At 33.8% G+C, this 15,408-nt stretch overlaps 1 protein-coding gene across 1 annotated transcript; it reads right to left on the minus strand.

The window, feature by feature from the left end:
* Nucleotides 1-429: 429 nt before the first annotated feature.
* rhoca (ras homolog family member Ca) lies at nucleotides 430-14,185 on the minus strand. Its single transcript, XM_058778254.1, has 5 exons — nucleotides 13,992-14,185; nucleotides 7,986-8,143; nucleotides 2,650-2,770; nucleotides 1,164-1,294; nucleotides 430-799 (listed from the first exon to the last, which is right to left on the minus strand). The coding sequence occupies exons 2-5, from the start codon at nucleotides 8,139-8,141 to the stop codon at nucleotides 626-628; spliced, it is 582 nt and encodes a 193-aa protein (XP_058634237.1). The 5' UTR covers nucleotides 8,142-8,143; nucleotides 13,992-14,185; the 3' UTR covers nucleotides 430-625.
* Nucleotides 14,186-15,408: the final 1,223 nt, after the last annotated feature.

Below are 15,408 nucleotides of genomic sequence, written 5' to 3' on the forward strand. Positions count from 1 at the left end.
GATATAAACATACTCAATATTACTGGAGATTTTTAAATACATTTAAATACATAGTTTCTCACTACTAGAAAAGTGTGTAAAGTCACAGAGAAGCTCAAAACTAGCACTTTACCAGAGTACATTCAAATTGTGGAGGGAATGGTGATGAAGGCACTCAATTTATTACCAAATTCTGTGCTATTAAGATATTTCTACATGGTTATATTAATTTTGATTACAATAATATGAAAACCAGACGTAGCTATAATAGTCGATTGATAAATGTGCAACAACAAAAAAAACAATACCGTTACGACCGACATCATCCTTACAGTACAAACTGAAGAAAAAAAAAATAAAGTGTGTATTCTGAAAATCATTGTGCCATAAGGAAAACTAAATCAAGACATATCATATACTGATCTAACCTGCCTTTCTGCTCAGCCTCTGTTCATTTAATGCATATTTTATTCACATTCCTCCATTTCCCACCTGTTAGTTTGCATGAAATGTGACATACAGTCCAGTGTATTTATGTTGTTTGGTCAAAAACTTTTCTTTTTTTTTTCTTCTTCTTTTCTTTGTGTGGAGTTTGGTATTTCCTGGTCATTATGGAGATCATTCTGGAAAAGACCGGAAAGTTCTCTCACAACAGCAAGCACCCGCTCCTCTTCTTCCTCTTGCGGACTTGCAGCGCCGCCCTGGTGGCCATTTCGAATACTTCTCTCACACCCTCCTTAGTCTTAGCTGAGCATTCCAGGTAGCCAAAGGCGCTAATGCGGTTGGCCATGTCCCTGCCCTCCTCCGGTTTAACTGGCTCCTGCAAAACAGAGGAGTTGGAACTGAATCATTACATGCAACAAGATTTAAAACCAAATTACTGTTACTGAATGATGGACGTCAAAATTGCATAACACTGTCTGTCCGACTTATGACATACGATGTTAATACTGCTCACTAAATGGATCGATTTAACGGAGGCCGTCTGCCCAGATTACTGAACACTATCGCTGATGCATCATATGGGGGGCATCAGTCATTGGTTATTAGAGGCTGGACTGATTGTGCGATGAGTTTGACAAATGATAACGATCAGGCCTTCTAGAGTGGCAGTAATGCTGGCTGCTAAGAGCTTTTTAATGGGACTCCCCATAGAGGAGGTGCGGCCGGCCCCGGAAACACACCTGCTTCATCTTAGTCAGCTCTCTTCGTGTGTGCTCATCGTTCCGCAGATCCTTCTTATTGCCCACGAGGATTATGGGAACGTTGGGGCAGAAGTGCTTCACCTCCGGCGTCCACTTTTCTGGGATGTTCTCTGAGAAATCACACACACGTTCAAGATTGATTTCATTCAAATGAAGGAAAAAAACACATTGAAAATGCTATACATAGTGTATAATAAATAATATATATACAGGATATACATTAAATAATAATACAAAGTAACATAAGATGGTGTTTCCAAGTTTGTAAATATACATGAAAATATATTTTTAATTAATCATAATATAATATATACATGCACATATGTATATAGAAAATGTACATGTATACTTTAGTATTAGTATAGTATTTAGTATTAGTAAATGTACATTAGTATGTTTAAAAGAAAAGTGGATTATTGATATAAAATGTACATCAATGAAATAAAAATCATAATGTAATATAATATGAGAAAGTGTACTCAAAATGTCTGCGTGCGTACATATATATATATATATATATATATATATACACTGTATACACACACACATAAACACACTCCAAAAATTTCATATAAGCATGAATATTAATGATTAATATATTACATTATATTTTATATAACTTTTAAAAAATATATGGTTTTAAAATGTGTATATATATATATAATATGTATAATTTAGATTCAGTTGTATTTGAAATAAAGAAAACAATTATATTTATATAATTTTATATAAATATATAATTAATATATGTAGTATTATAAAATAAATTGTATAAAGATGATATATAAGAAAGAAAAATATATAAGAAAGTGTTTCCAAACGTTCAAACTGTAGGTACTGTATGAAGAAAAAATATGGTGAAAAAAAGTATGGTTCACAAAAACGTGAAAAGGTTAAATAATACTTGTATATGGTCTTATAGAACGTTGTTTTATAATGTGAATGTGACCCAAATGAAGTATGAGTGAAATAAGAGATTTGTCCCAACAAATCCAATCCTATTATTCAGAAGTAATTCATGTTTAGAAGAATAATGGTGGTTCCATTCCAACACTCATTTCACTGCTAGATGAATTATATGACTGATATTTTTATGTAATATTGATCTTATGAACTCTGCTGAATCAGGCGGCTGAATTCAGACAAATAATCTCAGAACTGTCTGCAATAACTCTTTTACAATGCTAGCATGAGTCCAATTTGTTCAAGCTTCCCGACACTTATTGTAACAGAAGAGAACCAGGATGTTCCTTCGGGAAGCTGGTGGAGATAAAGGACAGTGATGTCATGGACACAAGAGTTATCATGATGCGCCTCGGCTCTTAGACAAAACACAGGAACTTCCTGCATACAGTGATGATTCAGTGAATCGTTTGTTCCAGTAAGAAAGGCCTTGACCTAAATAAGGATGAGCCAAAATGAAAGATATGAACAAGATTTCTTGGTTTTCGGGAAATGGGATTACCTAAACTGTCGGGACTGTCTATGGAGAAACACATGAGGATGACATCTGTGTCTGGGTAAGACAGAGGCCTCAGACGATCGTAGTCTTCCTGTCCTGCTGTGTCCCACAATGCCAGCTCCACCTGTGGATCATAATTGGACCGAATGTGACAAAGCTCAGCTGTGACAGCTACACAAAGCCTTTTATGATCAGTACAGCATGCTGGACTTCACATGATGACTAATTTGCAATCAAATGTGTTACACAAAAGCAGAAGTGCACTTAATATATATTTTAAGACCCTATAAACCTTGTCTCAATAAGCATCCACTTAGGAGTGTACAACCCAAGAAATGAGGCACAAAATAAGCATTACACATCCCTAATAGGAGTTCTGGCTTAAGATGGCTAATTAGAAACATGTGAGTGCATTTACATTTACATTTAGTCATTTAGCAGATGCTTTTATCCAAAGCGACTTACAAATGAGGACAATGGCAGCAATAAAAATCAACAAAAGAGCAATAATACGCAAGTGCTATAACAAGTCTCAGTTAGCTTAATGCAGTACACGAAGCAAGGTTCTTTTTTTTTTTATTATATAATAAATAAAAAGAAAAAAATAGAAAAAGAATAGAGCAAGCTAGTGTTAGTGACCTTTTTTGCTTTTGTTAATTGTATAATAAATAAAAAGAAAACAAATAGAATACAAAATTATTTGAGAAGCTGGTGTTTGGTTTTTTTTGTTTGTTTGTTTTTTAAGAAAACAAGCAGTTAGTAAATGAATAGAGTGCAAGTCTAAAAGGGACAAGTTTTTTTGTTTTGTTTATTTTTTTAAGAACAGAATTATAATAGAGAGTGCTAGAGTTAGAGGCTCAAATAAAGATGGAAGAGATGTGTTTTTCACAGGACTCAGCTGCTGGGATTGAGTTGGGCAGGTCATTCCACCAGGAGGGAACATTTAATTTAAACGTCCGTGAAAGTGACTTTGTGCCTCTTTGGGATGACACAATAAAGCGACATTCACTTGCAGAACGCAAGCTTCTAGAGGGCACATAAGTCTGAAGTAATGAATTTAGGCAAAGGGGTGCAGATCCAGTTGTGGTTTTGTAGGCAAACATTAATGCTTTGAATTTTTTGCAAGCAGATATTGGTAGCCAGTGCAAATTGATAAACAATGTACATGTACACAGGCCCTTTCAATTTAGACTTATATTGACCAGATATATTCAGGATACTAAGCACTGCTAAATGTATTTTAGCGTCTCTACACTACAGATGCACAAATATGGAATACCGATAATACCAACAACTATTTTTATGCTACAGCCAATAAACAAAATGTCTGACATTTAAAAATATTTAAATAAAACATTTAATAATTATTTTAATTTTAATTTATTTCATTTTAGAATAATTATTTAAAATGAAATTAAAATAATTATTTAAAATGAATTATTGACTTTTAAAATGATCATTTACTCATTTATTAATTATATATATATATATATATATATATATATATATATATATATATATATATATATATATATATATATACACACATATACATATTCTAGTATATAATTTCCTGTTTTATAGTTTTTCTGTCACGTGCCAAAAATGGCTTCCTGCATGTTGGCGATTCTATACTGGTTTATTTAGCAATTGAAAAATATATTTAAATAAAATATTTAAATATATTTAAAATAAATATTTAAATATATTTAAAATAAATAATTAAAACAAGCAAAATTTCAAATATCTTTAATATTTAAATTTCAAATATTAAAATGATCTTAAAACCAACTTTAAGAATAAATTAATTATCAAACACAATTTCAAATATTTAAATAGTTTAAATAATAATATTTTAAAACAAAACTTTAAAATAAATAAAATTTCAAATATTTAAATTCCAAATATTAATAATATTAAAAAAAAAAATACATTGTATACAAAAAAACACTAAACTTTAAAAATTAAGTCATTTTTAAGTCATTGTATGTATGAAATACATTTGTAATTTTTATTTTCCTTTTTTTTTTTTTACAATAAATTAACAGGTATAGAGGGGGGAAAGTATCATGTCAAAATCTTTGAAAATAATGTAAAAAATAAATAAATAAAAATAAATAAATAGCACTTTTAACCCGTCATAGAAAACCTTGATCTGTTTTCAATGTCAGATTAATTCTGATAATCTAAAAAACATTTATCAACCTGCAGTGAAGTGGTCTCAGATATACTGTAGTAGATCCTTAAGGAAAATGCAAATGAACTCAATCCTTTTCATATGTCATTCTTCATATCTGTACAGGGCCACAGCAAGGCTTGGCTTATCCAATCACAACAAGCCTAATGAATTGAATTAGTTGAACGGCTGATTAGAGGGAATCAAACTCCATCCCTTCTGCTCTCCTGTAGGACTGAAGCTCAGCAATGAGGCTTCATAGCATCAATGAGTCATACACCGAGCCTGATGCCACATCATTACACAACCTTTCCTCAATTCACTCAGAGACCAGACTATTTTTTTCCATCTGTGTGCACTGATCTGAAACTCTACAGCATAATAATCTGTTCAGGTGCAGAATAAACAAGCCCATAATGCTTTGGATGGCTCATAGTTTTTCAAAGCGTGTACCAAGGTTATTTTCATAAACAAAAACTAAAACTAACTGAAATAAAATAATAATGAACAAAAATAAATAATAGTTTTCGTAATCATTACCTTGGCGGAAAAATATATAAACTGTGTGACAGTTTAGGGAAATACCTGTCAATGCCGCATCACGCACATGGGGTTATCAGACAGAGACGCAAAGCAGTTTAAAACAGAGTCCTGCATGGGTCCTGTTTGGTAAACGTGCACCAGCAGTACTTAACAGAACACCCGACCCGTTATCCTACAGCAGCACTAATTTATTTCTGTACCAGACCAGAATTGTTTGACAAAGACCGTGAGTCGTGACCCGAACTGCACCCGCATAACTCTATCAGGTAGGTAAAATTATTTATTTTCTCATGTAACACAAGCAATCAAACCAATATTAGGCTAAGTTGGTGCTTTGAAGAAAAGCAGACACGCAGCGTAACATGATAATTAACAGAAAAAAAGATGAGAACGCGCATCCTTTCTGTAAACAATACAAAACTTGGCATAGCATCTTGTGATCACTCTGCCAAACTTTTGAGCAAATAAGCATAGGCTAAATCACATCATACACACGCTTGTAATTCTTCATAAATAAAGAAAAGAACATATTCAAATATGAGCCATTACTGTTAAATGTGATTACTGAATACCGTTATTATTAAATTTCATTAGTCCCAGTTATGATTTCTGCGCGGCTGTTCACGGAAAAGTGAGCAAGACACGACGGTTACAATATCATAATTATGGTTAAATAAGAAAAAAAGACATATAACCAAATTAGGCTACATTTATTTTAAATATCTCAACACCATTAGATATGACATTAAGCGCAACTTGTGTAGATTTATTTCGTAGAAAGTCTTGACTGCTTCCTTTGGTTTATTATTTGTATAATTTTACCATCTAATCAATCTCAGCATGCGTTAAATTTGTGTGCTCGACGTTAAATTATGCCTACGTCTTTCTTTGGAAACTAAAACTAACAAAAAATATTAATTCAACTAATAAAATCTAAACTGAATTTTATAGCAAATTTGAAAACGAAAATTTAAAATTCAAAACTATAATAACCTTGGCATGTACATGCGTTGCATCAGCCAAAAATTAACATCATATCGGTTGCAGACCACATTTTGGAGAAAGATTATGAAGACAAATGTCTTTTTTCCCCAAAGGACGGAAAGATTTATGCTCAATCGCCACTGGGAAGCTTCTAGATTTTGACAAACTAAGCAGCGTAACACTGCTGAGAGAGCGAGGGGGTTTAAAAGAGATGCCATCCTGCTCCTTAACTTTAACATTTCCTGTGCTGGAGACACAGAATGAGCCCACCTTCCCAAAAAAGCCCTCTTCCATCACAGGAAATGAAGTGGTCTGTTTAATCATGCTATATAGGGTTGGCGAGTCACAGCGGCAGGGGGCGGGATATCTTGAGTCCAGTCAGGAAACCAGAGAGAACAGCCATTTCCTGTTTTGCCAAGTCCCCTTTAGATTTAGGAGTGGTCACAGCTGTAAAACATCAGAACTATGGGCTAATAATTGTTATTTTAGTATTATCTATATACTATTAAATTATTTATTTACGGTTATTATATGGTTTATTAATTTGAGATATATATATTTAAAGAACTGAGTAATTAATTAATTAACTACATGTACTTACTATATGGTTAGGATTAGGGTTTGTCTTAGGGTTACTTGCACGTAATATATTGTTATTATAATATTAAGTGCATGAAACTTGTGTAACGAGGACATCTTAAAATAAAGTGTTACCAATAGTTTTTAATAGTTTTAGTCCAAAGTCGAAAACAATGACTTTTTAAAATTAGTAATTTTGTTTGCGCTTTTGTCTTTTCTTAAAGCTTTTTTTCCCTCTATATTTAATTTCTGTTTTAGTAATTTTAGTACTGCAACTTAGACCTATTTTATTTCAGACAGTTGCAAAGGCAACATTACTAATTTTAGTTTTTATGTTTAAGTTGAAGTTTTTCCATTTAATACTTATATATTATTTTATTTCAGTTTTTAAATTATTGAAATAGTTTTTAATACTTGCAGTTCACAATGACAACACTGTTCCAAAACAATTACTTTTTAATTAGCAATTTTGTTATGTTTTTTTTTAGTTTGCATTTTTCCATTATTTCTGTTTATTTTAGTTTTAGTCATTTTGATAATTCAACATAAACCTAATTTTATTTCAGCTAGTCACCAAAGCAACATTACTAATGTTTACTAATTACTAATTGTTTTTTACATTTTATTATTGTTTTTTAAATTTAGTATTTCATTTCATATATATTATTTTATTTCAATTATGGAAAATAGTTTTTAATAGTTTTAGTTCACAATACCAACACTGTTCCAAAACAATGACTATTATTTCACACTTACTGGCTCGATTGTGTGAATAAACATCTGGATAATGTATCTATAGAGGATATACTGTCATCAGACTAAAATAACAACGTTGACAGATTCAACATTGGTTTCAGAATGAACAAGACGGCAAAACTGGAAAAAAAAAAAAAAAAAACTCACAATATGTTCTGGTTTACTGACAGATCTCAGCTTGGCTTTCACAATCAGAGATTTTCATATCCAACCCAAAACTCAAGGACTGGAAATATTGTTGAGAAGAGTTGTACAAAAACAGGCTGTGGGGATTTGGAGGCAGCCAAGAATCAATACCAACCTGTTTGCTGTCGACTTCGATGTCTGCAATGTAGTTCTCGAACACAGTAGGCACATAGACTTCTGGAAACTGGTCTTTGCTGAACACTATGAGGAGACAGGTCTTCCCACACGCTCCATCTCCCACGATCACCAGCTTTTTCCTGATAGCCGCCATACCTAGGAGGGAAAAATAAGATTCGTTATAACAACAAATGGCTCCATGTCATGACATTTTTTTCTTTGGAAAGTAAGAGTTCAATGTAAAATATAAAAAAAGTTGGGATCCAGTCCAAAAAGAGCAAATTGTTCATTTGAATCAGTTCACAAAACTGGCCTAAATTATTCGTTGATTTTATTTGTTGCATCAGTCATCACTCTCATGAAAGAAGATCAAGAAATTTCCATCTGTTTGTCACATCACAATCTAATACATTCAGAAGTCATATTTGGATCACTTTTTGGATATATTTATATGGCGTTTTCCTAGGAACAGCTTCATAGATTCACTTTCATTATTTATAAGAGTGGCCAGGAAATTCTTCATAAATTCAACACAAAACTACAACAGCTCTTGATTGATGCTCCAATGCAACACCAAAATAACTTGTGTTGCTCTTTTTTTAAATTGCAGCCACATGTTTTCTTTATCATTCAGCCATATGTTGTGCACCATAACAGAAAACAGACCTGAAGGCACATGAATGCAGCTGAATCAAAAGCAGATGAGGAAAATGTGTATGTAAACATGATATGAACATCTGTTTAACACGAACCTGATATCAAACTCACCCTGCAGACACAATCCTCATGGGCTACAAAACTCACATCAAAATACACGCAAGGCTTCTGAACCCAACCAAACCTGTCAACATCTTTTAAACAATCATCTTTTATTTTAATCGCATACAATGTTCTTACAGTTTGATTCCATCCTTGTAGTATGTCGCATTTACTCAGCAATCCCAATTTTAGTGACATCTGCCATTTGGTGAGTGTTCATTTTGGACTCTGGCTACACAGTTCAAATCAATTTGCACTATAAACCGCAAGTTGTCAGTTTGGCGGAAGTGGAAAGCATTTACTCATAATCAACTTAGCGAGATCTCTGAGGAGCATGTATTATCGCATTAATCTGTCATGCATTTGATCGCCAACATCAATTTCCACACTAACTCGCTTGCTTATAGGAGCTAGTGGTAGTGTGATAATTCTGGGGAAGAAGTGAGAGAGGTCGTGCTTGGGTCTTTATGTGGGCGATGAGGGAGATTTGTCCCGCATCCATGATGAATGTGAGCCAGTAGGAAAGCACAGCTGTGCATATCCTTCCAAGCCGCCCAACGCTCATCTATCCTTCCTTAGTAATCTCACACTCTTCTCCACTGTCTGGGCGTATGTTAACACGACCACTTATCAACAGGCCTCCATCAGATTGTGCTTCCTAGGAGCAGAAAGAACTTTATTTTTAGTACGGCCTGGGTTTCTGTCTCTCTCACACGAAGCTTCATCCACCCACAGGAAACACAGGGGTTTAGTTTCTACCAAAAGAGACGGAGCACAGGGAAGACTTTAGAAATTACTGGCGAAAAGAAGTTGACTAAATCATACGCGTTTGTTGCTCTAATGTGATACTATACAGAACAGAATTATTGATTATATAATATAGAAATATTACTTTATATCATAGTATAAATGTAGCAAAGAAGAGATAGGCTATTTTGTTACAGTTAACAAACTGTGAATAGAATAAGTCTACTATGTATATATATATATATATATATATATATATATATATTATTTAGAATTTTTATTTAGAAATATATAATATTTAGAAATCTTTTTAAAAGACTGAATGAAACAATCATATAAAATTATGTACGTTAAATCATATTTATCACAAGAAGTTAACATGGTAACTTTGACAACCAAACACCACTAATAATAATAATAATCTTAACTTTCATAACTAACCTTTCTCTTTGTGACAAGAGGGTTTCGTTATTTTAAATGCTACACAATACTTAAAAAAATAAAAAGTGTGACGTGTTTGATTAGAGAATTCCCTTTTCAAAACCATTTCTGAGATATCAAAAGAGAAACTAAGTAGACTCAGCAGAGTCTGAAACGCATGGAATTCCCTGCCGTTTTCCATCTTCCTGTAAATAGGCCTTTAACCACTGTAGTGATTCATGTGTTCAAAACACTCAAATGAGTCATGAAAATGCCTTTACAATTATTGACAAAAGATAAGCACACACATACAGGTAATTCAGGTTACAGAAGCAAACTGAAGGAACTTTAAACATCTTGAACTATTGTTAAAGATTCAGTTCTTTGCAGAACACTTGAGAAACTCAAATCCATGTGAAGAGCAGCAGCTTAAATATGCTTCCTGTGACACATTTGGACAAGGCCAGAAGTTCTTCTAAACAAACATTATTTTTAGCAACAAAACTAGAACAAGTTGCTAGTTGAGGATGAGACGACTGTCCAACTAATCCCAAACACATATGTTTTTCCATTCAAACTACATAGTAACTTGCAATATAATATATTATTGCAGTTAACAGTCAAATACTCCCCATGGCCTAAACTAAAGTAAGGTTATAAGGTTACACAACCAGAGCAAAGTACTCAAATGCAAACTCAAACACTTGAAATGTCTCCAAAAAACTGTTTGTAGGAGCTTACTGATCAAAGTCCAAAACTAAAAAAAAAACTAAAGTACTGTACCTGCCAGTTGGCTGACAACCATTTCATAGTTTAGGTTGAACGGTAAGAATGACAATTTGAGTCTTGCTGACGTAAAAAAGACTAGAGTTAAATGAACAAAATCTCCTCAAGAAGGCATCTGTCACAACTTACATTTAACTTAAAACTTAAAGGGATAGTTCACCCAAAAATAATACTTCTGTCATTAATTACTCACCCTCATGCCATTCCAAACCCGTAAGACCTTCGTTCATCTTCAGAACACAAATTAAGATATTTTTGATGAAATCTGCGAGCTTTCTGACCCTGCATAGTTAATTGCACACAAAAAGTATTCTCGTAGCTTCATAAAATTATGGTTGAACCACTGATGTCGCATGGAATATTTTAACAATATCCTTAATATGTTTCTGGACCTTGAACGTGTCGGTTGCATTGCTGTCTATGCATGGTCAAAAAGCTCTCGGATTTCATCAAAAGTATCTTAATTTGTGTCTTACGGATTTGGAACGACATGAGAGTGAGTAATTAATGACAGAATTATTATTTTGGGGTGAACTATCCCTTTAACAACAGAACTTTACATTAAAAATGGCATAAAACCACCAAAACAAAAATATGATGAATGAAATTAAGTTTTTTATGGCACGAGGGACAGATGGCCTATATATGACACTGGGAGTAACACAACGACCTCATGAACACCTCATCAAGGCTGAAGATAATAAACTGAAGAGATCTGGTTTAGGTAAACAGTGATAACGTTTGTCCTAGTTTGCCTTCCTTGTATCCATCAGAGTGTGTAGGAGAACCTCTCTCCTAATTCACTGCCAGGTTCTCTCATGTAATTCAACTATATTTTGATTCAGTTTGGGGCTGCTGTGGAATTTGGACTAACTAGGGTTTCATCTCAGAAAGTTTTGACAGTGTGTCCTGTGACTCGAAGACACCACATGGTAATTTAAAAAAAAATGGTGTATGTGCCTTAGGGGTTGTGGACCTGAAATTGCATTTCTGCTCCAGGAAAATATTTGAAAAGTGTGGCAAAGTTCACCAGATGGCAGGTTGACAAAGGCAGCCAGAAGCTTAATGCAACAGGAAGCAGGCTGAGGATTCTGGGTGCAGTTCGTAATGCGGAGCTGGACTGAAAGCAGTCAATGAGGCATTTCCAGCAAACCTACAATCCATATTAGCTCATTTATCTCAGTCTGGGGTCAGACTCCAAGTGTTGTTAATGCACCATGGGCGTAATATATTTATGCCATGACTCTAATCTATTACATGAGCAGACTTTTTCAAAGTTTTGATGTTTTGCATAAAACAGCAACAAGAGTTTTATCATCAAACTTGTGTTTTTTTATTGCGTATATAAATCGCAGTCATTTAGTCTTTAGTCATTAGATCAGCAGCATGATGAATTGTCTTGACACCAACTTCGTCTCGCTTCCAATATAAAATGCATTAAATAATCAGAATAACAATGAACAAACAGGAGGTGCAAACCAACAGTTAATAAGCTTTGGATTTAGGCAGCGCTCCGTCCTTGTCATTTCCCGACAAGCCTTGTTAATAGCCTTTTAATTCTACTTGTGGCTGACATTATGTCGTACATATCTGTCCTACATGTCTAAAAGTATTTAAAACTAGATTTTTCTAAAAGACTTATTCAGCTTAGTTTGTAGTCATAAAACCTGGATAAGAATTAGGCATTTTTGAGCCATGTGTTCTTGGTTTTTGAATAGCATTTTTTCAATTTAATTCAAGGTGTTGATAAGATTTTGACTTTTTGTCCTACAACATTAATTACAAAGTGTCAAAGCATAAGTATTCATTATGAAGCAGTCCAATTTATTTTTTAAGTTGCTAAAAAGTTAATTATAGACATAACACAAGGATGGGGGTTTACATGCTTGACTTGCACAATCATTTCATATAGGAACTTGAGTTTAAAAAATAAAAAAAACAATGTGTGATTCTTGTATGGAACAAAACCTAAAAGTCTCTTCAGGTAATGTTAACCCCAGGTTTTATTGATAAATCAAAAATTTAATTTCCCAAGTAACCCATATTAAAATGGGCCCAAAACATAGTATTCTTTGTGTTAGTGGAGTTGCTTCTGGGCATGCAAACTAGATTTTAATGCATTACAAAAAAATTAAATACAATTTAAAAAATTAAAATAAATAGTGCAAATGATGACCAGTATAGAATCTAAAAATGTATAATCATACAACGTATGATTGATGTTGAAACAAGAGTTCATTCCCATGTTAAACATTATAAACATCTTATTATTCACAAAGTGAGATTATAACCCTCTCTATCTGAGTTCCATGATTTTTCCAGTTGTGATGACTGGATAAGGACTATTAAAATAATTTTATAGAGATCCCAATCAGAAGAGAAGCAAAAGCCTTTTACAGTCAAAGAGCTAGGAAAAATGAAATGACTAGCTATTAAAAATTTCTACATTCTTTTACAATCTTATTAATTCCCATGAAAAATCTCCCAGGCCTGGAAAAATAAAACTTTTGATTTTCCCTGAGATTTCCAGGTTTTCCAGAACCATGGGAACACTGTGCAGACAACAGTTTTCCTTACATCATATACAATACTGATATCTGTGTATGGAATGTCGCTCAAGGCTATCGGAATGAGCATAAAATGGCCTACAACACTTCAAGGATTAAAGATCAGGCCTTTCTTAAGTCCTATCCAAGTATTTGGTTGCCACAGAACACAGCCTTTGGCCTAAGGCACATTTTGAGAAGGCAGCGCTATAAGACGAGCCGACATGTCATCTTGACAGACTCCTCGGTGGAACAACAGGTTAGTTAGTCGCTCGGCTGGGTTTAGAGGAAAAGTTTTGCACACAACTGAAGCGCTGTCGACTGCAACGCCCTTGTATGACTGAAGGAAACTGATTTAGTCACAACTAGAAACGGCACGTCGAACAGCGAGCAAACAATTAATTAGTTCGCAGCATATCGAAGAATAACCAAAACTCGCGCGGAGCTTTATGATTCGCAAATGTGTTTAGTATCATTTTTAATACCTCTATAACTCACTACAGAACTGTGAATGTGAACTCTCACTGTTGTCACACTGCCTAGTCGGTTTAAACTATAAATCTGGCATAATTCCCACAAAACGCAGGCCATTAAAAACAATAACGAGCTCGTTTAGGAACTATCGCGTCTCCCAGCCACCACCTTACTTTCCCCGCACCGCCTCACAAACTTGTTTTCTACCAACATTCCTAAAGTCCGACATGTCAAAGATAAGATGTCATGTACGCAAATGGAAACACAAATACCTTATTTACTCGCGGGCTTCAAATTCCCTGTCGATCTCGTGTCCAAGTTTTAGGCTCAATGTGGAGAAATTTCAAGCGATTATTGCTAAGAGACGAGGCTCGACTCGCAGAAGACCCGCCCGCTGTAATGGGAATCGCAGTCGCCCGCTGCGCTGCTGAATGCTGACCGGAGGAAGAGGCGGTTCGCCGCTGAGGAGGAGCACTGCGGTCCCTCCCTCCGCCACCGATAATAATGACATCATTCTGATCGCTGTGGAGAGCTATACACCACACACCACACACCACAAAAACTCACTGCTCTTAGTCTGGTTCCTATTCTAATGTGTGACCCTGGACCACAAAACTAATCATAAAGGTCAGTTTTTTAGATCATCTGAAAGCTGAATAAATAAGCTTCCCATTGATGTATGGATGTTTGTTAGGATAGGACAATATTTAGCCGAGATACAGCTATTTAAAAATCTGGAATCTGAGGGTGCAAAAAAAATAAAATAATAAAATCGCCTTTAAAGTTGTCCAAATGAAGTCCTTAGCCATGCATATTAATTACTAGTAAAAAAAAAAAAAAGTTTTGATATATTTGCTGTAGGAAATTTACAAAATATATTCATGATTAATATCCTAATGATTGTTGGCTATTGCAACAAATATACCAGTGTTACTTATGACTGGTTTTTGGGTCGCATATCTGATCACATATAAGCTGCCATGCATTCAGACAAGGTCTGTATAAGTAGGATAAAATGTGGCCTTTTTATGAATATATTTAATATAAGCAAAATGTTACTTGTTTTCAATGCATGTATTTATTATTATTATTGAAATGTTTCTTGTCTAAAACAATGGTTTAATAATTATATGTAAGTTATGTATGCTGTTTTGTTGGATTAATTGTTTCATAATTGTTTTACTGTTTAATTTTTGCACAAAAGTCTGTAATAAGCTACCATTCAAATTTTTGTTGTTAGTAAGATTTTTTTGTTTGTTTTAATTAAATATATTTATTCGGCAAGGATGCATTAGATTGATCAAAGGTGACAGAAAAGATTTATATAATGTTACAAAATACTTCTATTTAATAATACTTATATACTTCAATTCAGCTTTGCCATCACAGGAATAAATTACATTTTAAAATATACATTTTAAATAGAAAAGTTATTTGAACTTGTAATAACATTTCAAAATATTACCTTTTTTCACTGTAAAATATGCATCATTAGCCTTCAGTAGGTCTCAATGATTTAATATCTGTTTTTATTTTGTGTTTTTGATCAATATGAAAAGCTACACTAGAAAAAAGGTACAAAAGCTGTCACTGCGGCAGTATCTTTTCAAAAGGTAGGCTACATTTAGTAACTTATTTAGTGCTAAACCTTGCATATTGGTACCCATATCAGTACCTAAAGTGTAGTAC

The sequence above is a fragment of the Onychostoma macrolepis genome, chromosome 06, assembly GCF_012432095.1.
Source record: "Onychostoma macrolepis isolate SWU-2019 chromosome 06, ASM1243209v1, whole genome shotgun sequence".
Taxonomy (NCBI): domain Eukaryota; kingdom Metazoa; phylum Chordata; class Actinopteri; order Cypriniformes; family Cyprinidae; genus Onychostoma; species Onychostoma macrolepis.

What these genes read in the sequence shown, in the direction of transcription:
- rhoca (XM_058778254.1), bottom strand. Translation starts at nt 8,141, where the DNA reads ATGGCGGCTATCAGGAAAAAGCTGGTGATCGTGGGAGATGGAGCGTGT. An exon ending in AGACAGTCCCGACAGTTTAG is followed by an intron (nt 1,295 to 2,649) that starts GTAATCCCATTT and finishes GTGATTTCTCAG; the next exon opens with AGAACATCCCAGAAAAGTGG. An exon ending in AGCTGACTAAGATGAAGCAG is followed by an intron (nt 800 to 1,163) that starts GTGTGTTTCCGG and finishes TCTGTTTTGCAG; the next exon opens with GAGCCAGTTAAACCGGAGGA.